Here is a 25,906-nt window from a genome sequence, read left to right on the forward strand (position 1 = left end):
CACTTCCTAGGCTGATAGAGCAAATATTTGAAAAGCCGGGCCAGGGAGGAGATCAGAATCCCTGTGGAGCTGCCTACAGATGATGAAACCCTCTGAGCGGCTGGGAGCATCAAGGGACCCAAAGAGATCTTGACAAGGATCCTCAGGGAATTGTTCATGCCCCCCAATGACCAGCTGATGATCACATTGGACAAGAGATGGACTCACCCCCTGGCATTCTACCAGACTGGTGCTTCATTACATAACACTGGAAAACCAAGAAAAGTTCACCACTAAGCAAGGAAAATTGCCTGCCTGAGAACTTTTCAGATGAAGAAATATTATGATTTTGAAAATGGCTGCACTTTATACATCAGGGTGAACAAAACAATGATATTAATGTGGCATGTGACATTTGAAGTGCATTGATTTGGGGGGGTTTCCTTTTCCTCTGGCGAAGTTAGGGAGCAGGGGATAGACGATTGGTTTATAATAGAGAGTTAATTCTAACCATTGAAGGATTAGTGACCCCCCGTAGTTCAAATTCTCTCATGCCTCCTTATCGCCTACACAATTTGACTGTGTCTTTCTTTCCTCCCTCACATTTAAAGCACAGCCTGGATTGAATGGACATCTGCCCCTGACAAATGTTCATTATTTAAGCGGATGGAACTGCATTTCCATTGATTCTTTTCTTTCCAAATAACTTAAATAGTTGCAGATTAAGTGAAAGCTTTAAAAATCAGGTAAACGGTTGTCTATAGCATGTGCCTGCAGTCTCTCTGGAAGTCAGCGTAAAGGGGGCAAGGATCTACTGCTCTGATTTAAGGCCAGGAAAAAAAAAAAAAAAGACAGATCTAGATAGCACAATGGAGCCAAAAGATGGGCTCAGAGGAGCCCAGGAAATCGTTGCTTGCTGCTCAGGCAAGAAGCATTTGGGCTATTGGCGTTATTGAGCCTTGGGTTTTGTGCCTCCCAATGCAAGCAAAGCAAGTATAACCGATCCAATGTACACCATGCCACAGCGGGTCTCCTCTCATGATGGAGGGCCCAATCCTGCACCCACTGAAGTCAATGGGATTTTTGCCACCAACTGAAATGGAAAACCTCAAATTCAACGTTCTGCTCTACAAAACAATATCTCAAATTGAAAACAGTTTAAGATGTGATATAGATTTAGGTCACTGTGAATGTATGGATGGTCAGACTTGAACTTGACCTAGATTACCAGGGGCTGATGGAAGTGTCTTGAAAAGACATTTTCTGCTAGACTTGCAGCAAGGACTTGTAGCAGTGACTGTAGCCTGGTCTACACTAGAAGGTGTGTGCCAGTATGGTTATACTGCGATATACCGGCAAACCCTCCCACTGTTGACACTGCTTATACTGGCAACAACAAAAAAAGGGGGGGGGAGTTTTGCAGGTATAGTTTACACACGTTCCCCAAGCAAAATAAACTATGCCAGCAAAAGCACATTTATGCTGGCATAGCTGCATCTACACTAGGGCTTTTGCTGGTGTAGAAACGTTATCAAACATCACACCCGTAACTGACATTACTATCACAGCAAAGCTTTCTAGTGTAGATCTGGCCTGAGAGGTATTAGGACTGATGATCTCCAGGCAGGTAACATACAGGCAGGTACTATACAAACAAAGTAATGTATACTAGGGTCAGATCCTCACTAGTATAAATGGCTGTGCATCCATTGACATCAATGGGAGTGCACCCATTTACACTACCTGAGGCTTTGGCCCACAATACTTTTGCAGATTTGCCAGAATTTTATTAAACATAGAAGAATAGACATGGATACTTTAATATCGGAGCCTAATTTATTTACACTGAACGTACCCATTCTTTGAACAAGGAGCCCCAGTAGTGTACATTATAATGGACAGGTGACTTAGGGCTTGATTTAAAACTTATTGAAGCCAACGGAAAGACTTCCATTGACTTCAGTGGGCTTATTAAGACAATATAAAAATGAGCCGGCTGGTTAGAGTTAAAAAAAATGAAATGGTTTGGATTCTACAGTAAACTGAGAGATACGATAATCTCAGCTGAACCTAAACCTCTCTCTGCTGACAAGGCATTCACACGTTTCTGAGTTGCTGAAGTTGAACTTGAAAACTAGGAGATTAAAAAAAATGCCTTCAGAGGAGTCCCAAAAGGAAAACCTCCAGTGGTTTGAAACACAGCTCATTTCCTCTTGGCATGAATCAGGAGATAAGTGTCATGTATGTGTCATTTGTAGGCAGCATATGCTGTTCCTCCATACTCAAGTCCTGTTTCAACTATTTTTCCAGCTGACAGACAGCGCAGACGGCATGTATCTACATTTACTTTCCCTCAGCCGTCCTTAAATAAATCACATCAGTTACATGACACGTACGGCCATTGTGATAATCGACCTGAAATTCTCACAGAGCTCTGTGCGATATAGCCCTTAGAGGGGTACCCATGTTCTCTTCTATGAATGCAACTTACTTGTATTCCTCATTGGCCTTAGACACTTAGACTGGACCCAACCCTGCAGTCCACAGTCAAACTCTGATGGACATCAATGGGAATTTTGCCTAAGCAATGACTGCAGGATTGGGCCAGTATCTGCATTCTGAGTCAAGTTTTTTTCTTTGACTTTTTTCTTTCTTTTTTGGTTTGGGAAATGTTTGTTGATTACCAATGTCACTGTTACATATTGTCTTTCAAGACACATAAAAACACTTATTAAATCATTCTCTTGAGTCAAACATTTTAGGGACAAGATGCTATTTCATTTTTTAAATAATCAAATGAAAAACTAAAACTGATACATCAGCTTCCATTTCTGCTGAAGACACAATGTGTCTTTTCAATATACTGTTTAGTAGCAAACTGTAACTCAACCCAAATGTAAATGCCTGGAGAATCTATTACCTAATTTTCATTATTTCCATTCGCTTAATACTATTTGAAGCATCTGTCACTACTCAATTCTCCACACACTGAAAATAAATAATTCATGCTTTGACCCTGCTTTACAAACATTAATTAAGCCGCAGAGCTAGAGCTGTGCAAAATCTTTGCAACGAAATCTGAATCATGGAAAACTCCCCTGATTTTGAGTTTCATTATAAACTTGAAACTTAGAAGAGGGTCTGCTGAACACTGTGAAAAAGATGCATGAAACTTACATGTGATGGAGTTGAAAACCCTGGAACTTTGGAAAAGCCTGGGTCTGGATTAACCACCTGGGCTGATAGATGGTTTCCTGCTGAAACCAGGAAAAACTCCTGTGGTTTACATAAAAACCCGGTGAAACACACTGGTTCTGATAGAACTTTGGTCGCTTGTACTTTGGGCATCCAGAACTCAGGGAGTGCAAATTCATGACCCCCTGAGAACCAAAACTGCTGAGTTACCCATAGTTCTATTCACAACATTCCCATGAAGTAGGCAGGTATTATTCTCACATTGTGCCAAAGGAGTAATGGGGCACAGACAGATTAAGTCACTTGCCTTCTAGTGGCAGGTTCTCCGCAGGCCTTTGCCCCACAAGTGCACCCCTTCTTCATCTTTGCACCATAAATGCTGACTCCGTGGGTGCTCCAGGTGCTGAGCACCCACCAGCAGCTCCCCTATCAACGCCTTCCCCTCCCCCCAGCACCTCTCGCCTGCCAGTGGCCTCACCGATCAGCACCTCCCCCTCCCCAGTACCTCCCACCCACCGCAGATCAGCTGTTCTGCGGCGTGCAGGAGGCGCTGGGGGGAGGGGGAAGGAGCGAGGGCAGAGCACGCTCAGGGGAGAGGGCGGAACAGGGTGGGAAGGGGGGTGGGAAGAGGCAGGGCGGGGGTGCGGCCTGGGGGGAGCACCCCCCGGCACATTAGAAAGTCAGCACCTTTGCTTTGCACATTTTTATTCTGAAAGGGACACCAGGTTCTAGGCATATAGGCCCCAGCCTCACTGAGAGATGGAAGGTGTCATGGTGACCTAAATTACACTTATAACATTTTTAAAGGGAATGAACACATTTGATCCAATTGTATAAGCTCCCTAGGCTCTGTGGACAGGAATAATAATGGGGATGGATCCACAGCTTAGAAAGTAAGGAGAGAGTTTAGGCAAAAAGATATTAACATGAGGCATAGTAGCAAAACAGCCACTGAAAGTAAGCATCATAAATTAGCCTAAGGAGCAGCTAGATGGTTTTGCGAAGCACAGAGGAAAACATTCTTCCTAGTTACCATGAGGATCCCCATTCTCACTTTCAGAGCTTTCATTTTTTGTCCCTTCAGCTGTTCCACAGCCCTACCGTTTAAAATCTATTCCCGTGCAACAGCTTGGCTTTTACACATGGCTGAAGAGCGAGTAGAGAAGCTGCAATAATAGTTTTCCTTAACAAAGATCAAATCGTACTCCTGAGGGAATTCTGCGCCAAAAAATGAAAAATTCTGTGCACAATATTTTAAAATTCTTCATATTTTATTTGTCAAAATAACACAGTATAATCACATCATTTTCAACTATTTGCTGACACGTATTTTGAAATAAATTACCAAAATAGTTGAAAATGGTGTGCTTATGTGATATTGTGTTACTGTGTTATTTTGACAACTAAAATATGCAGGACTTTGCAGAATTTTCAAATTTGTAATTTTTTGGCACAGAATTCCCTCAAGAGTACCAGGGTTCTGTGGGAGCAATCTGGGTGCATGTGTGTGTGTGTGGGGAATCTGGATGCACAGGGGCGCGGTGCGGGGTTCTGGGTGCAGGGGGAATGGGACTCTGCAGGGGCATCCAGGTGAAGGTGGTTAGGGCTCGGGGAAGGGGGGCCTAGGGGAGTGGGGCTTGGTGGGGGTGTCAGAGTGCAAAGATGAGTGGGGCTCAGCGGGGTGGGTGTTCGGGGGACTCGTGGGGGATTCTGAGTGCGGAGGGCTCCCGATGCAGGGGGTGAAGCTCCGGAAGTTGGGGGTTTGGGTGCAGGGGGGCTCAGTGGGGGGTTCTGGGTACGGGGAGGTCTGGGTGCTGGGGCTGATGCAGGGGATGGGGACTTGGGTTCGGAGGGCTCATGGGGGGGTTCTGGGTGTGAGGGTGCTCCGATGTGGGGGGGGGTCAGTGTGGGGGGGGTTCCAGGTGCACGGGTAGGGGGAGGGGTCTCTGTACAGGGAGCTGATCTTCTGTCTGCCCAACCCCTGTGCTTATCTGGACCCCACTGCACCCAAACTCCTCACTCCCCTGCACCTGGAACCCTCCTGCCACTGAGCCTCCTCCACCATGGTGCTGAGCTTCCTGCAGCCCGAAGAAGTTTCTGGAGGTTGATCTGACCCAGACCCAGCTTCTCTGTGCAGGGAAGGGTGAGAGGGAACTCGGTCTCTGTCCTCCTCCTCCTCCTACCCCTCCCCCCGCCCAGCCAGAACTAACATTCCTGGGCGGCCAGGGCATCCCCAGGCCCCCTTCCCACCACTGATTTACCTCTCCCCCCCGCTGCCCAAACAGACCCATCTGAGCTGCCAGGGAGGGGTGAGTGAGCACTGGTGCAGCTTCTCTTTGCTTCCCCACAGAAACCATTTTCTGCAGAAAGTAAAGAGAATCTGCGGGGGTTGGGGGGGGGCATGTTTCTGCTACGCCACAGTGGCACAGAATTCCCCTAGGAGTAAAATAGGCATGAGAAGCATTTGCAACACCACTCCTAGACTGCATCATGAGTCAGGCAGAGAATATGCTAGAATGGCTATAATAATAATACCTAGCTCTTATTTACCATGTTCCAGCCATAGACCTAAAGCACTTTAAAGGTGGTCACCCCATTTTACAGGTGGGAAAACTAAGGCACAAAGAAGAAGCAACTTGCCCAAACTCAGCCAGCAGCAGAGCTGGGACTAAATCACAGGTCTCCTGAGTCCCAGTTTCCTAGGCCACGCTACCTATGTCTGTTCTATACAGTGCCTGTGATGGGGGAACTCTCTCCTACTGGCTAAGGCCTGGTCTACACTACGACTTTAAATCGGATTTAGCTGCGTTAATCCGAATTAACCCTTCACCCGTCCACACTACAGAGCCAGTTAATTCGAATTAAAGGGCACTTAAAATCGATTTCTGTACTCCACCTCGACGAGCGGAGTAGCGCCAAAATCGATTTTGTTAATTCGAATTAGGATTAGTGTGGCCGCACACCACCGAATTACTGTGGTTAAATTAATGGGGTAGTGTGGCCGCACACCACCAAATTAATGTGGTTAAAAACCGAATTAATGTGCTTAGTGTGGCCGCGCACAATCGAATTTATACAACCTGTTTCCCAAATTCGAATTATCTAAATTCGGATTAATCCCGTAGTGTAGACATACCCTAAGAGAATGTTACAGCAGTATATAAGGACTGCAGTGGAGGGGGGAATGGGGCTGAACTGCAAATTTCAGATCTAGATGAGGGCGAGGCTCTAACTTTCCCAAAGTTGAAGGACTCTTGGAGATGATGGTTTTGTTGCATCTACCTACAAGCGCTTGGGTTGATCTGTTACAGAGACAGTGGCCAGCTGCAAAGTTGTGCTCAAGATCCAAACTTTCCCCTAATTCTTGCACATCTCAGGGTTTAGCCATGAGCCTCTCTCTGGTTAAATATGGCCACTTTAATGGCAGAGGTGATTGCATGAGGGATATTGATAGGTACAGAGACATTAGAGTGACAAGCAGAGTCCAAATACAGATATTAGAGAAAGAGATTAGATCCATCCGTGGTAAAATGGGTTCCAGCATGCCTTTCAACTGAACAACTCTCTTATACAGGAGAGGTCAGGAAAGGAATTTGAGAGCAGGATGAACACATGTCCTGTTTCTCACAATGAGGTCATGCAAGATTTTTTTTTTTAAAGATGACCCAATTCTGCGCCAACAGTCAGCTCCTCTGTCCTGAAAATTAGGAGAGCTATCTTTGGGCATAAAAGCATCATGACATCCCACATCACAGCAGACAGAAAAAAATGCCACAGGGGTTTTTTCTGTACTTCTAGCAGAAAAGCATGAGGCTGGAAACTGTGTCTGCCCTGCTCGTTCTCTAGGCAGTGAGACCGCTGCAGTCAGCAAGCTAACATGTCCTTGGCAGAAAGGGGAGATTTGGAAAAATACATCACAAAAGAGAAAGACAAATGCATTCAGGCACCAGAACTTCCTAAGTCCTCCTTCTAGTCAACTGTCATGAACAGGCACTTCCCCAAAATGAAGACAAAAGAACGGACAGGCAGCACGCTAGAAATATTGCATGGGTCCGGGGAACAGAGATTTATGTTGTTAGAGAGACTGTGTTTCGCTTCGCTTCCTAATAAAATACACCACACCTTGAGAGAAGCCTTTGATACACTCTCTTGGGTAAACTCAAGGGCTAATAGGGTGACCAGACAGCAAGGGTGAAAAATCAGGATGGAGGTGGGGGATAATAGGAGTCTATATAAGAAAAAGACCCAAAAATCGGGACTGTCCCTATAAAATCAGGACATCTGGTCACCCTAAGGGGTAATCTTCCACCAATAGAAAACAGGGATCATTCAGAGGCAGGAAATATGAAGGAACAGAGGGGTTGTTGATCAGATACGGAACCTTTCCTTTATTGGTTCTAATGCCGTTACATTCAGTGATGATCTGTTGGATTACTCTGCTTAACTCTATGCAAAATGAGTAAGTTGATAGTGTACTAGTGCTCACATCTCCAAAAACCCCCACCATCCAACACAACTGGCATCCTTGTTTTTCAATGTCAGGAATGGTTCTAGCAGGAAATAGATACAAAGGGCCTAATTTCTCCATTGTCTTGCACTCGTCTCATCATTTACCCCTGAGCAAACGAAACAACTCAGAATGGAAGTGTTTTCCATCCAGTCTGCATAGGTGTAGCTATGACACAAGGTGAAAAGCAATGGAGAAGCAGACCCAGAGACTGAAATAACCTTTCCCTCCTAGAGCTAAGTCTCTCCACTTCATGGTTAAAACATTCTGGGCCTTGTTTGCACTGGTTTGGCTAAACTGAAGCAAACCCCTCTGAAGTTACTTATTTCTGTTGAACTTGAACCTGTTCCCAATTGCCATACGTAGGCAGTGATAAGCCACTCTTAAACTGAAATAAATGTGCACACAGGGAGGGGTGTGCATTGGTTTAACTAAACTGGTTTAAATGCACATCTAGGTAAATCAGTCAACACTCCATGTAGATAAGCCCCAATTCTCCACTGCCCTGAACTTTGTAGAGTCTTTTCCACCAGCATAAAATGAGGGCACAAAGTTATTTGACAGCCACTTTTTTATTGTGGTAGCATGTAGGAGTCCTAGTCATGGACCAAGTCCCCATTGTACTAGGCACTGTACAAATGCAGAACAAAGAGATAGTCTCTGCCCCACAGAGTTTACAATCTGGCTCTCACATTGCACTGGCGTAAATGACTATTCCAGATGCAGAGCAATCCAGAACCAGCCGCGTTCTCAGTATATGCAGGCACTATGCTGCATGGAGAATGCCTTTTTGTAGCACATGTGCAAGGTTGCACCTCGTGGGGGGATGCCACTTTGTTTCTGTATGCTGCCCACGGAGGTGCCGCATAACTACGCAGGCTGCCCACGTCGCTGACAAGGTTGGACTACTCGGGGAATTTTGCTGTGCTGCTGCCCATGCTGTTTCTGCACTGTGGACAAACAGAAGGCTTCAGTCCTCAGAGCTGTCAAACTGGCACCTTTTGTCTAAACTACATTCCCTAGAATTAAAAAGAGAGAGAGAGAGAGAGAGAGCGTGCAGAAAACATTTTTCTTTACACTGGGTAATGTAGTCAGTCTGGCACCTGTCAGTCAACCTACTATTTCCACCTGTGGAAAATGAAGGACGTAGTAATAGGAAATTCTCCAACATGAAAGACTGACTCAGATTGGAAGCACAAGTTCTATATTTTAGATTGAAACCTAATCTACCATGCTAGTTGATGTCAATTTCATCTGTCTTTCTACAGAGCTGCCCTTTTCTATATTATCCTGTATCTATTGAAAACACTAGCTAATATTTTTAACTCAGTCCTACAGAACGTGCCACAGAAAATTTGCTATTTCCACTTTCATTGACTCCCAGCAGGCAGGCTCCCAAGTTGTTGTCCTGTGCTACATTTCCTCACTATTTTTAAATGTATTTTTTATCTGATTTTCCTTCAGGGAACCATTGCCTAGTGGTTGGAACCGGAAACTGAGAGTCAGGAAACCCGGTGTCTAGTCCTGTGTCTGCCACGGACTGTGTGGCTGTGGATAAGTCACTTAATCTCTGTGTGCTTCAGCTTCTCCGTTTCTTAAAAAGGGATATGACTTGCCCTCCTTTGTAAAATACAGCAAAATCTTCAGATGAAAAGCACTGAGTAAGTGCAAAGTATTATTGTTATTCAAAAAAATAAGCAGATCCTGACTTCTATTGAGGGGAATATGAAGAGTTATTGAACAGACAATTGAATATTGCACCACTCAGTATTTACCTTGAGCGATGATAAATCCTGAAGTTCACTGAAAACATGCAGTCAATATGCTCTGTGTGGTTTTAATCGTACATACCTTCTGAATGGCTCCATCCAAAATACTTGGGAATCTCTCCATTACAGCCAGAAATTTCTAAAGGGTAATAACCAACATTCTAAAGGGAGATGAAGTTAGGGTCCTACTTTGATTGGGAGCTATTTGGGGGCAAAGTTTTTAAAAAATAAGTGCCTAATGTTAAGGCTCCTAAGGCCATACTTAGACAATAAGGCTAAACTTTTCAAAACCACCTAAGTGACTTAGGAGTGCAAGTCTCATTTTCAAAAGTGACTATAAGGGCCAGATTTTGAAAGGTATGTAGGTGTCTAAAGGTGCAGACAGGCACTTCTGGGATTTTCTAAAGTTAAATTTGTGGAAGTTAGGTGTATAGGAACTTTTGAAAATCTCACTGGCCACCTCCCTGCATCTTCTGCCACCGAAATATCTTTTCAAATTTGGACTTTAGGCACTTAAGAGTTTAAATGGGACTTCTAGATTCCTAAGTCACTTTTGAGAATTTGACCCTACGGCTATGTTTTGACTTCAATGGGAGATGCTGGGTGCTTAGAACTTCAGTCATTTAGGGGCCTAGATACAAACTTTGGAGCCTAATTTATACACTAATTTTGGAAAATGTTGGCTTTTCTTTTTACTAAATGTCTATACAGCACCTCGCAGAATTATCAGCACCTAGCAAGTAGCGCCTCTAAGCCAGTGGTTTCCAACTTTTTTTCATTTGTGGACCCCTAAAACATTTCGAATGGAGGTGCGGACATCTTTGGAAATCTTAGACATAGTCTACAGACCCCCAGTGGACCACGGACCCCAGGTTGAAAACCCCCACTCTAAGAACTATGGCTGTACAAATAATAAATAATGATAATAATAGGAAAACCTATTATTCAGCTCTAGTAAGTCAATCAAACAGGGATTGGCATGTCAGTAGTTCAGACACTGTAGTCTGTGAAGCTGCTGCTATCACAACCGTGAAGCATTTGGGTCTTCAGGCAGTGACAAGTCCTGCTAATTGTACCATCGTCGTTGAGCCTTTTAGGGTTTCAGGGGCTTTTTGAATAACTAAAGTAGAAACAATCCTTCACCTCTCTGCTCCCTGCAGGCGGTGTCTTCTGTGTCAGGCGCTTCTTTGGTGTAAATACAACTGTGATCCCACCTACAACCCATTTTCATTTGGAAGGGCAGCAAACACTCCAGAGGGCTGATCTGCAAAGTGACTGAGTTAGACAAGTACTGGGGGCTGCAGGCAAAACAGGCAGAGTTCGTACTAAGACCTCTAAAGCCCTATATCCAGGAAGTAGAAATAGAGAGCAAAATGAGGGGCTATAACCAACCAACCACAGCCTCACACTTTACTGAGTTTGTTTTCATCCCTTTGTACTGTCCTGTTAGTCACTGTAGTTGCCCCAGAAAAGGGTCAGAATTGCGGTTGGGAGTGGAGATGGCCCTCAGATGCCCTGTATCTTGAAAAGCATTCAGCCCATAACAATAAAATATTTAAGAGCCATTGTCATATACTATCAAGTTAGCTCAGGCATGAACAACAGTTTCAATGAGCTCATCTGCAGCTGAGCCGGGGAGCAACAATAGAAAATTCCTGACTCATCATATGAGTGTTTCCAACCAATCATGAGCCAAGCTGTTTTCTCTCCTATGTAACAGTATCCATTAGGTGGTGGGCAGGTAATGATTAAAGTCAACGCTGTGTGTGCAAATGGGTGTGCCTGAACCATGGCACGTTAATTAGCTGAAACACAACATGATTTTGGGAGCTAGATGAATAGCAAATCCTCTGCTTTCCTCTCTCCCTAACGCTATGAGTTTGGGATAAAATGGTCTCTATTGCCAAACCACCCCATGCTTTTAGTTTTGCAAATCAGAAACACACCCAGGTTAGGGAAATCCCAGAGACTTCCGTTTTTGCCCAATAGTAAGGCCGGTTGGAAAATTTCAACAAGAAACAACAACAAAATCCACAGAATATTTTTCTCCATTATTTGACCAGCTCTAAATAATATACCATCCCTTACATATATAGTGTGAATAAAAAAATATTCCTCCAGCTTATCTGCCCTACAAGAGCTCAGAGATAGCTCCAAGGCTATATTATTTAGAATGCAATTCATTGTGGACAACTAATAATGGGGATATTGATTATGAGGGACCTTTGAAACCACATCTTCATTTCATTCCCAAGGAACAGAATGATTGTTGTCCCCTGACATTTTTATTGTTATGAGACTCAGCAGTTATCTATATGGGACCACTCTCCATAGCTCCTAAACCTTATAGAATTATGATCGTGTCATCCGAAATGCATGCAGTGCTCACTTATAGCAGCTATATGTCAAAACAGGACAAGGCTAACACACACAGGGACTGGTTCTCCATCTTGGTTTAAGCATCTGCTGCATTAAAAAAAGCCTACAGCTTGGAAAATTGGGAATGTGTAATATTGAAATGCAAGGAAAGTCTGGTCCCTGTGCGTCTGACCCCCTCCAGTTAACGTCCTAAGACACAAATGGGTCTTTGTTGTCCATTTCTCTCTGCTGCAAGGTCAGCCATAAACTAGCGGACTCATTTATCAGGGTCACTTGGTCCCCCAAGGGTTATTGCCCCCTGCCACCAGTAATTCCTCCTTCTGCTAATTCTCCTCCCATCCCCATGTCCTCCCTCTGGCAGTTCAGCAACAAGTCTGGAGCAATCAAGTTATCCCTGCCGGGTTTCATTAATTACTAGCCTAACATTTCTTAGTCTTAGTGGGTTTCATTTTTCTACAGCTGCCTGCCTGGCATGACCTTTGTAAGCACACAGATAGTTTGTACGGCTCTTCTGGTAGCTCTCCACTTATTTGTGTCCCCAGCTCATCTACTACCATGGCTCTGTGCCTCACATTTTACACCCTTTTCTAATCTACCTGTCCACACTTATGTCCCTCTTATCCATTTCTGCCGTGATGCTTACACAGCAAACCCGCACAGCTAGCATAAAAAGGCCCATCTTGTTCACCTTTCCCTAACCTTGGTTTGTCTGTTTCTGGCCTCAGAGTGTGTGCTCTCTGGAGCAGGGAGGGTCCTAGTTCCACTGGCTTCACTGGAGTGAGGCCAGTTCACACCAGCCGAGGATGTGGCCCAGAGTCCCTGAGCCCTGTCAGAGATTTCCCCCAAGAGGTTCTCTTTTCTATTCCCTCCCTGCCTCAAGTACCCTGTCAGCTTTATCTTCGCAACCACTTCATTTCTCTCTGAATGGCTGCGCTTGCCTGTCTCCTTGCCACACGCACTTCAGGCTGCCTTTGTACCCTCCCAGACACTTATCATCTGAATTGCTCGATCCCATTTTTCACTTCTGCCCTTGCGTCGGTCCTTGGCTCCCTATTCGCCTTCCTCATTGCTTTGGTTTCCCTTTGAATCGTTCCAGTCCAGCTGCAGCTTCATTCTGCCCTCAAGTTATTCCACTTCATTTGCCCTTCAGTCAATCTTCTCCCCTCTCTCTCAGCCCCGCCGAGCCACCCAGTACAGGGTCCCCTGCTGTCTGCGCCACTAGTTCAGCACTCAGCAGTCTCGGTCTTTGCATAGCTTTTGTATTCTAACATTCTGTCACGTGGCTTAATTTCTCTCCCTTTAAGATGACTCTGACCCTCTTTCTGTTCATACTGCTGCATTTCAAAATCCTCCAGAGCTTTCTCTTTAGATTGTCAAAGCTCGACTTCAAAATACCAGCAAGATCCTAAAGTTCAGCCATTTCATGGCTGTCCTTCTGCCTTTTGGGTTTTCTCCACAGATTTTACACATTAAACCAGCTTAGGAAACTCACACTGATGTTCTTGCTGCTTCTCCTGAACTGAATACTGGCCCTGCACTGGTACAAAAGGGAGCAAGAGGGTGCAAAGATTCCTCACCCTTCCCTGGTGCTACTGATGCCATTAAAGAGATCAATCCCTGCTAGTACCCCCTCATTGTGAAGGTGTCTGAAAGGAAAGAAGGGGCAAGGGAGTGGCATAGAGGTAGCTAGGTGCAAAGCCAGGAGTATGCTGCAAGCTCGTCAAAGGTAGCAGAGACTGCTCTGATGCAAGGACCCTGGGAGCTCCCAGGAAGAATTGTGTCTAACTCAGTTGGTGGGGAGCAGGCTCCAGTGGCTGAGAAGCCCCTTTGAACACCTCTTCAGATAGCTTGAAGGACGCAGAACAGAATCTTGTCCCCAGACTTTGGTTTCAAAACAGAGTCATGCAAAATATTCCACAACGCAACTCAAAATCACATGAAACTCGTCCAGTTTGCATTTCATTACAGTCTAGGGTGACTGCACAGGTCTGTGACTCCACACTGGTGTATGGTTTCATAGTGGACTGGAATGAACCAAAGCGATGGACCCCAACAACCCTTAATGTGGTGCATGTTCAGCAATCTAGCTCAAATTTTCCAAATGTAACACTGGGCCTGATTCTGGTCTCACTGATGTGATGGCCAGAAGCTGGGACTGGAGGACAGGGGATGGATCACTCAATAATTGCCATGTTCTGTTCATTCCCTCTGAAGCATCTGGCACTGGCCACTGTTGGCAGACAGGATACTGGGCTAGATGGACAACTTGTCTCATCCAGTACTGCTGTTCTTGTGGTGTGAATCTGGACTCCTTACGGATATCAACAGAGCTACAGCACATCCAAATGGTGTAGGTGAGCAGAGAATCAGGCTCCTTCTAGCTCTAAAACGGGCCACAGCAAAACCCCAGATTGTCCTTCTGTCCTTTGGGTTTTCCGCAAAGATTTTACACATTAAACCAACATAGGGAACTGGCACTCATGTTCTTGCTGCTTCTCCAGAGCTGAATACAGTACCAATGCAGGGCCTGGCCAGAAGTTCAGGTGGTCTAGATCCTGAACCGAATTCAACTTTGGCAGTTTGAGTAATTTCTGCTGAGTGCCAGGATTTCCAAACAGGTCAGCCCACGCTCGTGGGAGATTTTTTTGGTCCAGTTTGTTTGCACACTGGACACTGAGCTCAATTTGTTTTAACTGTGGTTTATTCTGCACAGGAACCCAACTGCTGTTGTGAGATGGGTGGGATAGAAACAAATAACCTATAAACCACTGCTAAAGAGTAGCTAGGGCTTCCGCACACACGGTGCCTGCGTTAACAGCTAGGGACACATTCTGGTCACCGTTGTGCAGGTGTCCTGGGGCAGGGTTGGAAGACAGATTGCAGGGAGCCTCTTTCTACCACAACTCAGCTGTGCCAGGAGGATGTTGATGCTATTGGGCCATGTGTGCGAGAGGGAGCGGCACATCTAGCAGAGCTCCCTCGACCTGATGATGTGGCCAGATGGTTTGGGGTGTAATCAGGGTTGCATCCCCCTGTGCAACTGCTACCACCTAGAAGCAGCCCCAGGAGAAGCACACACTATGGCAGTAGTAAGGAGCAGTGATGTAGTGGTAAAAAAAAGAGGTGGCTAAACTAACCTAACCTAAACACCCTAGTCCCCAAACGAGAAATGGGTAAGCGCTGTTTACCGGGTTTACCCTTGATTCCCTACTGGTACGGGGTGTCTGTCAGTGCTCTCCCCCTCACACATCCCTGAGGCAATTCACCTGCCACTGCCCTTGGCAGCGAGGCCAGTCACAGCACCACGTCTTGGGGACTATATGCCTTGTTCTCCTTCCCCAGACCCCCTCAGGACTTCAGCGGAGCCGCTCCCGATTTACAGCTGCGTGACAGAGAGGACACTCAGGCCTTGCATCTCAGCCCCCACCAGGGCTGACCTGGCTGTAACACAGAGTCAGAATTTAGCCCTATATATCATTGCCCCAGGAGAGCACTCTGCTGACATCGGAGCGAGGGGAGGTGACAGTGGCCGCCATGCGCTGGGGAGGGGGATTCCATACTCACATTCTCGCTTTCAGATTTTTCAGCTCACACGCCCGTGCGTGGGCCCTGGTGGCCGACTTCTGGGGTGTGTAAATCACTGGCCTGGGAACGCTGTAGGAACTCGTAGTGATTGCTTTGCTGCGTGAGGATAGTTATTGTGACTCATCTTTCCCATTTACGGTCAAGGCAGTAGGGTGCTGAAGTTGCAGCAGGCTCGAAGCCGGTTCCTTTAAAGGGCCACTGACACTTCAACTTAGAACGTAGAATAACACCATAAAAGGGGGAAATAAGCGGGTGTGCATGGGCAAACGCGTGAAACTCAATGTAAAGAGAGGAACTGTAGCCCAGGAGACTAGGAACCACTTCTGTTTTATCTGTGAAACTTTGGATAAGTCACTTAACCCATTCCGTGACTCAGTTTACTCCTCTGTGAGGCGAAACTGATGTTTGCAAGGCTCTTAGTGCTCACATGAAAGCCTCTATACACAGTCAGACACATTCTGCCCTGAGTAAGGCCGGTGTCACACTCTCAGGGACTTCAAGTATCAGGGGGTAGCCGTGTTAGTCTGTATCTACAAAAACAACAAGGAGTCTGGTGGCACCTTAAAGACTAACAGATTTATTTGGGCATAAGCTTTCGTGGGTAAAAACCTCACTTCTTCGGATGCATAGAGTGAAAGTTACAGATGCAGGCATTATATACTCATTATATATAATGCCTGCATCTGTAACTTTCACTCTATGCATCCGAAGAAGTGAGGTTTTTACCCACGAAAGCTTATGCCCAAATAAATCTGTTAGTCTTTAAGGTGCCACCAGACTCCTTGTTGTTTTTTCAGGGACTTCATGGGTTTGTGCAGTCCAAACTGATACCAGTCTCGTTAAAGCCTTTGCCAATTTCCCCCCTACAGACCGAGACAAAACTGTTGCCTGTTGAGAAATTAACACAATGCTACAGTCTATCATGAGCTCACCCTGGCAAATCCCATTTAATTGGAACTCCATGGCCAGGAGGCAATGCTGAAAGGATTACAGAGCACACAAACATCCTTTGGGAGAAGTTTCATTTGCTGGACATTTTTTTCCTCTCTCTTATCACTGTGATTGAAGTTAATGCTCACAGAAGATGCCAGATCCACAGCCCTGGAGATTTAAGCCCTCTGTTTATCCACAGAGCCTGGCTGAGTCTAGTTCTGGAGGAACTGTCTGGTGATTGAAAAGTTAGCTCAGTTTCGCCCTCTCTACCGTGGGCCCCTCTCTGCTAGAACTACCGACTGTGGAGGTAGCTTGGTGATGTGGACATTCATCCCATGGAAATAAGCTCTAACCACCTCTCACATCAGAGGGCTCCAACACCCATCCATTGGCTCACAACTTTTAGTCTTTTCCAACTTGGGCTGGCTTTGAATGGGTACTTAGAAGGTAGCTGTTGTTTATCTAGCACCAAAAAGCGCTAGGCACTTTATAGACAAGCCCACCAGCCCAGCGGATTCCAAATCTAAAGTCAGTGCACAGATGGACAGGATAGGGTGCAAGAGCAAAGGGGCTGAGCGGGAAGTTTTTGCACACACGTTGTTCACTTTGAGAGTGCGTGTCCGTGCGTGTCTGTGTCCTTAACACATATCCCATTATCAAATCTATGAGCCTTCCAGTCCCTGCAATTTACGTCTGCCATAAACATTGGCTGAGCTCTGCATCTGGAGGTTTGGAAACTATTCTTCCAAAGAGAAAGAATTAGCGGCTTAACACTTCAAGATGACAATTCTTTGAGCTGAAGTCAGATAACGGGAACAGACATCCATGGCAGAAGTGAAGACAACAGCAGTCAGTACTTGTGATTCAACTCTCACACAAAAAGCTCTATTTATGAACCCACCATGAAAAGAAGCAAAATGCCAATTACGTAAAACCTTAAATAAAGGGAGGCAAATAAAATTTGTGAGGCAAACCTTTCAAGTGCAATGGACAAAGGGTACACAGCAGCATGGAAATAGTAAATAACTAATGCAAAACAAGGCCGAGAAAGGGGAATGATTTGTATAAACCCATTATCCACAAGTAAGAAAGAAGATTCACTCACTGGAAAGGATTAACTGGATAAAGCCGAACATTTCCCTAAAAAACTTGCATTATAAACCACACACACAACAAACAGAAATGGAATGGTGAATGAATTCAAATATAAAGAAGATCCAAGGAGCCAGGCTCTGCTGCTTCTCAGAAAGAAAACGCTGTCAAAAAAATCTTATGTAAACTCACCGCATGCAACAGAACATCAACAGGCGTTTATCAAATGAAACACATACCAAATGCAACTCCTTTCCATAATCCCAAATCCAGCAGGCTTTGGATTTCAGAGCCCCAGGAAGAGATTTTCATGCGATGATACTCTGCCTGGTTCATGATTAGAGCTTCTCATTTTTGCTACTTATTTGTCAAAACACTTTTTTTGGTTTCTTTATCCCCAAAGCCCATTTTTCTGCTTTTTCTTTGTGCTGCTGCAAATAAAACTCTGTGGCCACTAAAGTTGGGAGAAAACTGCAAAAACAACACAAAAGTACCTCAGGGTCACTAGTTTGAATAAAAACAGCACATTTGACATGGTGGTATTTGCAACCGTACTTTGCTTAAGAGCCTTCTTCACACAACGCACAGTCCACTTGTGGAACTCATTGCCAGGGGATGTTGTGAAGGCCAAAGGTATAACTGGGTTCAAAAAAGAATTGGATAAGTTCATGGAGGATAGGTCCATCAATGGCTACTAGCCAAGATGGTCAGGGACACAAACACATGCACTGGGTGTCCCTAAACCTCTGACTGCTAGAACCTGGAACTGGACGACAGGAGATCGATCACTCGATAAATTGTCCTGTTTTGTTCGCTCCCTCTGAAGCATCTGGTACCGGCCACTGTCGAAAGACAGAATACTGGGCTAGGTGGACCACTGGTCTGACCCATTTTGGCTATTCCTATTTTCTTATGTTCTTAACCTCTTGTATTCATTTTCTGCCAACACTGACACGATTCAATTTTAGTTCACAGGAATGTTTGCAGAATATATTGTGAACATTCTCTTTGGGGAAGGCACCATCTTTGTGGTCTGGGTAACACAAATAATAATAATCTGTATCTGCAAACATTTTCACATTGGAAATGATCGTGGGGCCATCTTGAGAATTATTTGAGGCTTTGGCAGTTCAATCAGGGTTCTGAAACATCACCACGTGACTTTGGTGAGCTATCACACAGAGCCAAGGTCAAATACTAAAGCAATAGTTGTGGCAAATTTCTCCCCTCCCTCCTTGGGCTGAGGTATAGGCCCGTAAATCATGTGTTGACAGACTCTGGACAACTAATTCATAAGACTTCAAGTCGGATCACAGCTAATTCACAGACATAAAAAGAGGATAAATTTGTCCAATAAATTCTTTTAAACAAATAATTCACCCTGCTCTAGAGGCCACCACTCGCTTTCAGCCAACCTCATGGGCATGGCTTCAGGAACAGATCTCGCTTTGGCTCCAAAATGGTACCCAGCTATCCAGTTTCCCTAGTCTGGCTGTAGGCACTTGGACAGCCCTGACATCTATTGCATCCAGCTGGGAAGTAGTACACATCCTCCTAGTCATATCTACCCCATTTCCCTCCCCAGATACATACAGTCTCCCTCCCTTCAAGCTGCAAGTTCCCAAAAGCCTTCTGTAACAAGGGAGAGTGACACAGCCATGCTGCTAAGAGACTGTTCTTTATTTCCTAGCCCCAATTATATGACAAAAAGACTAAAACCTCCATTGATGTGGCAGAAGTCTCTCTCTCCACTGATTCCAGTGACCACTGTTAGACCGTCACACGACAGTGACTGCTTGTCCTATGTAGCAACAACAGTTGCTAGGTAGAGGCAAAGCTTCCATCAGAGCTGGTGTTGCTGTGGAAGGCTCACATTTCCATACAGGATTCACCATGGTTTGAGCCCTACCAAATTCACGGTCCATTTTGGTCAATTTCACCGTCATAGGATTTTAAAAATAATAAATTAGATGATTTCAGCTATTTAAATCTAAAATTTCCTGGTGTTGTAATTATAGGGGTCCTGATCTAAAAAGGAGTTGTGTGTGTGGGGGGGGTCGCAAGGTTATTGTAAGGCGAGGGTTGCGGTACTGCTACCCTTACTTCTGCGCTGCTGCTGGTAGTGGCGATGCCTTCAGAGCCGGGAGCTGGAGAGCGGCGGCTGATGGCTGGGATCCCAGCTCTGAAGGCAGAGCCGCCGCCAGCAGCAGCGCAGAAGTAAGGATGGCAGGGTATGGTATTGCCACCCTTACTTCTGCACTGCTGCCGGCAGGGTGCTGCCTTCAGAACTGGGCGCCTGGCAAACAGCCGCCGCTCTCCAGCTGCTCAGCTCCGAAGGCAGCACAGAAGTACGGGTGGCAATATCACGAGCCCCCCCCCCATGTTAAAATATCCTCACACCTTCTATGGGTCATTCTCTCTCCTGCTGATGATAGCTCATCTCAATTGATTGGCCTCTTACAGTTGGTATGGCTACTCCCACCTTTTCATCTTCTCTGTATGTATAAATATCTTCTTTCTGTGTGTTCAGTTCTATGCATCCGATGAAGTGGGTTTTAGCCCACGAAAGCTTATGCTCAAATACATTTGTTAGTCTCTAAGGTGCCACAAGAACTCCTGTTCTTTTTAAGGGCCAGATTGTGATTTCCTTACTTACACTGAGTACCTGAGTACCTTAGTAATCTCACTGGAAACAACGGGACTAAGGAAGGAGTCAGGTGCTACTCAATCAGAGTAAGGGTCTCACAATCTAGCCCCAAATAATTAAGCCTCAAGACCCCTGTGAGACAGGTGGTATTACCCCCGTTTTATAGACAGATAAATGTAAAGGGAAGTCTTGTCCAAGTCTACAAAGAAAGTCAGTGGCAGAGGCAATAATTGATCCCTGCTTCCCAGCTCCTTGCTCTAATTAAAAGCAACCTGTTCTCTACATCCCTTTATGAATATGATGAGCCAAATAATCAGTAAAATGCTAGAGAATTGGAACTAAAGTGGAAGACTCTTTGAGATCCTCAGATGAAAGGGGCTAGATAAGCCCCAAAGTGTAATTCACAGAGGTGGGTGAACTACTTGCAAAGATCAGTTATAAAGCAAATGTAATCCCTTTTTTCAGTCATTAATTTTCCATGATAAGACTTCTCACTTTACAAGCTGGCACGTTATCTGAAAATATCCAATGGATGGTTTTGCATGGCCCAAACCCAGCCAATGGGTCACCAGCAAACTATTTACTATGATTTACTGTGTTATTTGCATCAAGTTATGATTATTGGTCATTGCCATTCAAACTCTGTGAGCAATCACTTCAGTCACATGGTGGTGTTTCTGCTTTTTGATTCAATGACTCCACAATTCACCAAAAGTTTTAAGATGGCCTCCTGAACATTCACATGTTTCTCCTTCCGTAAACTTTCTTGTAAACAAAATGTTGCTGGTAAGCAAGCAAATAAACAGAGTCGCCAATATTGCCACAGCAAACCCATCAATGTTCTTCCCCGGCACACTCCTGTGTACTTTCCTGCAATATACCTCTAGCTGTAATTATTAAAATTGTGACCAGTGCCTCGTTAGAGCGGTTTGCAATATTCATATACGTTTGTTAATCTAGAGACTCTGGGTAAAATTTCCAGAGGCTCCTGAGGGTTCGTCTACACAGCTTGCTCAGGTTGAAAGACTTGGGTTTGTGGGGCTTGTGCTAGTGCTCTAAAACTAGCTGTGTAGACAGCACTTCAAAGGTGTGGACTGGGCTAGAGCTCGGGCTCTGAAGCCCGCCCCCTCCCTAGGCTTCAGAGCCTGAGCTCAAGCCTGAATCGCAATGTCAAAGTGCTCTCTACAGAGCTCTTTTTAGAGTGCTAGCGCAAGCCCGCAAATCCACACCTGTCAACCCCGGCTGGGAGGCTTGCTGTCATGGGCCGCCGCAGGCTGTGTAAATGTACCCCCAAGTGATTTAGGAACCCAAGGCCCAATTTCACAAGTGACGTCGGTGCTTAGGAGCCCAACTCTCATTGAAAGACAGTGGGATATAGGCTCCTGAACACCTACATCCCTTTTGAAAATGGGACTTAGGTGCGTTTGAAAATGTTACTCTTTATTTTTTGTTGCCTACGATTTTTGAACAACCATCCAGAGTCACCTACAAATCAGTGCTGAAATGCATTTCCTGTGATTCAAACTGGTTCCAAAAGACCCCATTCATCTTCTCCCGGTTTGCTGTAGCAAAGCAAACACTCATCCTGCCCACCCCAAGCTTATCAGCTGCCGGACATTAATTTGAGTGCTATGGGAAGTTTCATTTCCTGTTTCTAGTGCTGCTTGTAACGAGGCTAGTAGCATTTGTAAGAGGAAAGTCATTTTTCTAATTCTTATTATTAACCCTTTGGAGATCTCTGAGAGACATGCCAGAATTTCCAGAGGGATCAGCAGCTGCAATCCGGTTCTGATTTTCAAGAAAGCTCAGGTCCCGATGTAGGCACCTAAATAAATAGCCAGATTTTTCATAAGAACTTAGCACCCAGCAGCTTGCATTGGGAACATTTTTGTCAGACTTTTCCAGTTTGGGGATTAAAAAACAGAAAACATTTATAAAAAACACCACCACCAAAATGGTTTTGAAAAAAACGAACTTCTTTTTTGGTTTCTGATTTTTCGATGGGAAACTAACATTTTCATGGGAAATTTTGATGAAAGCAATAATGTTTTTAAATTTCCTGTGGAAAATAATTGGCATTTTCCTACAAGCTTGAGTCTTTTGAAAGATCTACTCCTAATTGTGGGTGCTGAACACTTTTGAAAGTCTGGTTCAGTTTCTGTCTCTCTGTAGCTATACAGTGGTATAGCTTCCTGTCCAAGAAATGGTCATATGAGTGGAAATACGTTACATTTTAGAAATGAATTCATTCTAGTCAATGAATGAATTCTACAAACTGAGCTAGTGGATCTATGTACATTAGGGAAATCCTAGCACCATACACCTGTACGCCTGGATATTAAGAGTGTGCAGATGAAGAATATCTTGTCAGGTATCGATTTGTTATGTGTGCTACTGTACCTTAAAGAGATGATGCGTTTAGGTACTGATCCTGCCCAGTGTAGATGGGGAGTATTACACATGTAAGTGAAAGGTAAAATAGTGCTAAACAGGAAAGGAAGAGCAGGGGAACCCAGCCCTGTATTAATGACAGCTGTGCTGAATGGCTACCGAATTATTCCTGCTGAGTAGCGGGTTCATGGCTAAGCAGGGGGCATGTATCTCAGCCATTCATTTGCATGAGGAGGATCAAAGGTAAGCACAGATTTCCTCAGACATTCCTGCCACTCTCAGCCCACCCCCGGCCAATTTCATTACTCTGGGCAAGAGGACAGGTGTATGAGGGGGTGGGGACGGAAGCTTATTCCCATTCAGTGTGGAGGCCATGTGCCCACGTGTCGCTTCCTCCACTCACACGACTGTTATAGGCCAATCACCTCACCCAGCCTCCCGTGACCTGCTCAAGGACTTGCGGGACCGGACCTTAGTCAGTAGGCAGTGAGCAGAAGGACCCAGAGGGTTCCTGGCAGGCGGACGAGTCACTGCAGCAGGTAGGTGCACACATGCTCTGTTAGTAACATCACATCACTTCATTAGCATTAGGATCTAGACCCTGTAGGCTGCTGGCCTGTCCCCTCAGCCCAGCAAGGAGTGACACCATGCCCAGGGTCTGGGTCAGGCCCCTTTCCCAGGATTTCAGCTGTACTTCTTCCACATCAAACTAGCACAGCGCATCAATCATCCCTTCCCTGAGCCCGGGGTCTTCTACAGGGGCGTCCGTCTGTCTATTCCACTCCACAGGCCGTTTGTCTGAGAGTCATGCCGTGCTCCAGGGCCTCCTGCAGGAGCCAGCCTGCTTCAGTAGCAGTCTCCCCTTGACCCGAAGGGCCAGCCACCCTGTTACAGGTCAAACCTGGGACCTTACTGTGACTGTCAGGAAATGCTCCCTTTCCTATGACATGTGGCATGGACTGTCAGCTCCTGCTTTTCTAGGAGGAGCTCAATCCTGACTGATGATGTACCTGCAGAATCCCCAAGCATACAGAGTGAAGTATCTGTACTAAGAACCTACCTCCCGTGGGCCCTCACAGGTCTTACGCAATTAAGGCAGGCTAGCCCAGAGATTTCCAACCTACTGCTGAGTGATCTCTCATCAAGCTGCAGGGGTTAGTTTGGGGGTCAGATTATACATTTTGGGGGGTAGGGGTGATGTCTTCGTATGGTGTTGTGTACAATAAAGCTCTGATCCTGACTGGGACCTCAGGGTGGTTACTCTACAATAGTACAGAGGAAGGCGAAAAAGTAGCCAAAGATTTAAAACAGATATCTGGGAGATGTAAGTTCAAATCCCAGCAATCAGAAGAATGAAATAGCTCTAGTTGGACTGCACACATGTTTAAGGCATATTCATGAATCCCAATAGGTATATTCTGAAATATCTCCAAAGATAAATCACCTCTTACATTTCCATAGGTTGCCTTTTATCTTGAAGCATGTACTATAAACCTAAACTGACATGCAAACTACATATGTGCGGGTCACTTCACCCACGACTGAAGCGCTGCCATCTCCGACAGCAGTTTAACATCACCCAGCGATGATTTAGGAAGTGAAGAACAGTGTGCGTGCAATTGACACTGCAGAGGGAATTTTAGGTAGGCAGAATGTTGTTCCTGGAGCTGAAATTTGGCCAGGACATGATGGTTAATGCCTCAGAAGGTGTCATGGGATTATTAAGGACCACAAGCGGCCCTGACTTTGGTTTTCCATCCCACCCAAAAGACAGTGGTCCCAGCACCATTTTGGAGCATTGGTCATGCTCTGACACAGAGTGAAGAGTGCCAGCTAATGAATCACTGCCAGCACTTCCTGCAGCACCCTGGATGTCTCCCATTCTCTAAAGTCCGGGCCCAGGTTGATGCTGCTTAGCTTGCAAGATCCAAGAGGATCCCAGCACAAAGTAGCCAAATAGCAGGGAGCTTGCTACAAGCCCAATTTACTTCATATGGCCCAGAATTCAGAGCTGTGGCAAACGCTGCCATCAGTGGAGATAATTTATTACCTGCACGAGAAGTTCCAGCTTCCTGTCATCGAGGAGGTGCACTTGACATCGGCGGCCCTCCGTCATCTGCAAGAGAGAAACAAAGTATGTTTCAGGGTCCTTCATTTACAGGCTTGGCAAACATCGAGAGCTGCCACTAAAGCACTGCAGGCATGCTCCCTCGAAGCTCTGTCCCAGCAAAGGGTTTCATTCCCTGGTTTCCCTTCCCTGGCACCAGGAAAAGAAAAAGTTGCATGAGACGAAGAAATAACACCCTACCAACTTTCACTGAACAGCGCGGCTTTGACTCAGCTACAGAGAGTGGATTGCTCCAGCCTGAAAAATGAGGCCAAGGTGCGGAGTGAACAAGAGAGACCGCTAGTCCCGCACAGACTATGGGAGACAGCCCAGACGTTTCATATGTCTGCCCCCGTCTTCAGTGCTTTGCTTGGCCACCAAGCAGTGCCAGGGAAAACTTCTCTACAAGTTACAAGGAAGTGGTTGATGCATCAAAGCAAAGATTCAACCATAGCTGAAATAGTTTAAAGTCTGGCAGGTCAAGTTCTTCCATGGTGTAACTCTACTGAATTTACTGGCGTTACACCAGGGATAAATTTGGCCTGGATCTTTCCCACCTGCACTCATCTACACTAGAAAGTTGCACCAGTTTACCTACGCCGGTATAATTAAAATGGTACTACACCCCCAATGTGGACACAGCTATATTGATATAAAGGTGCTTTTATACAAGTACAGCTATTCACAGACATAATTATACCACTAAAATTTAAGCGTAGACCGGGCCTCTTCCAAACTCATGTAGACTGTGGCTGCACTGAAATGCATGAGACTACTTCCATGGATTCAGGGAAGCTTCTCCATGGCCAGCCGGGAGTTTTACAGAGTGCCCCTATGGGCAAGCCACTATGACCAAAAGTGTGAGATCTCTATGCACTGTTAGGCATTCAGAATCCGATTCAGCAAAGCACTGAAACACATGCATAACTTTAAACACGTGAATAGTCCTATTGGCTGTTGGTGGGACTTGTGCCTAAGTCATGTAGGGGGCTTTTGAAACTTCCAGTCCTGTATTATACAGACACTCTCAGGGAGTAAGGCAGTGGCTTGGCTGTTCCCTTTAAAGTCAACGAAAGTCATGCAGGGAAAGCCTCATAGCAGCACTTTTTAAGGGTAATGCAGTATTAAGAATATTCTTATCTTAAGGCCAAGGCAGATTTCTGTGTGTTGAGAGGATTCTATATCCAATTCAATAATATTTCGTGCCCTGACAAGCGCTGTCGGTGTTGCCGAAACAGAATCCTCAAGTATCTCCCAGAGTGAGCTACAATCTCCCCAGGATGCAATCTTCACAATGCGTCTGAGGTCTTATACCTGTAAAG

At 45.4% G+C, this 25,906-nt stretch overlaps 1 protein-coding gene across 2 annotated transcripts in view; it reads right to left on the bottom strand.

Moving 5' to 3' along the window:
- FRMD4A (FERM domain containing 4A) overlaps positions 1-25,906 on the bottom strand; it is a 266,873-nt gene that overhangs the window by 157,777 nt on the left and 83,190 nt on the right. For both annotated transcript variants that reach the window (XM_026648647.1, XM_026648648.2), the window contains exon 2: positions 24,528-24,593. In XM_026648647.1, coding sequence (XP_026504432.1) covers positions 24,528-24,593 — 66 coding nt within the window. The remainder of the gene's footprint in view (positions 1-24,527; positions 24,594-25,906) is intronic.

Source organism: Terrapene carolina, unplaced genomic scaffold, assembly GCF_002925995.2.
Source record: "Terrapene carolina triunguis isolate 2854851 unplaced genomic scaffold, T_m_triunguis-2.0 Scaffold68, whole genome shotgun sequence".
NCBI classification, from domain to species: Eukaryota; Metazoa; Chordata; order Testudines; family Emydidae; genus Terrapene; species Terrapene triunguis.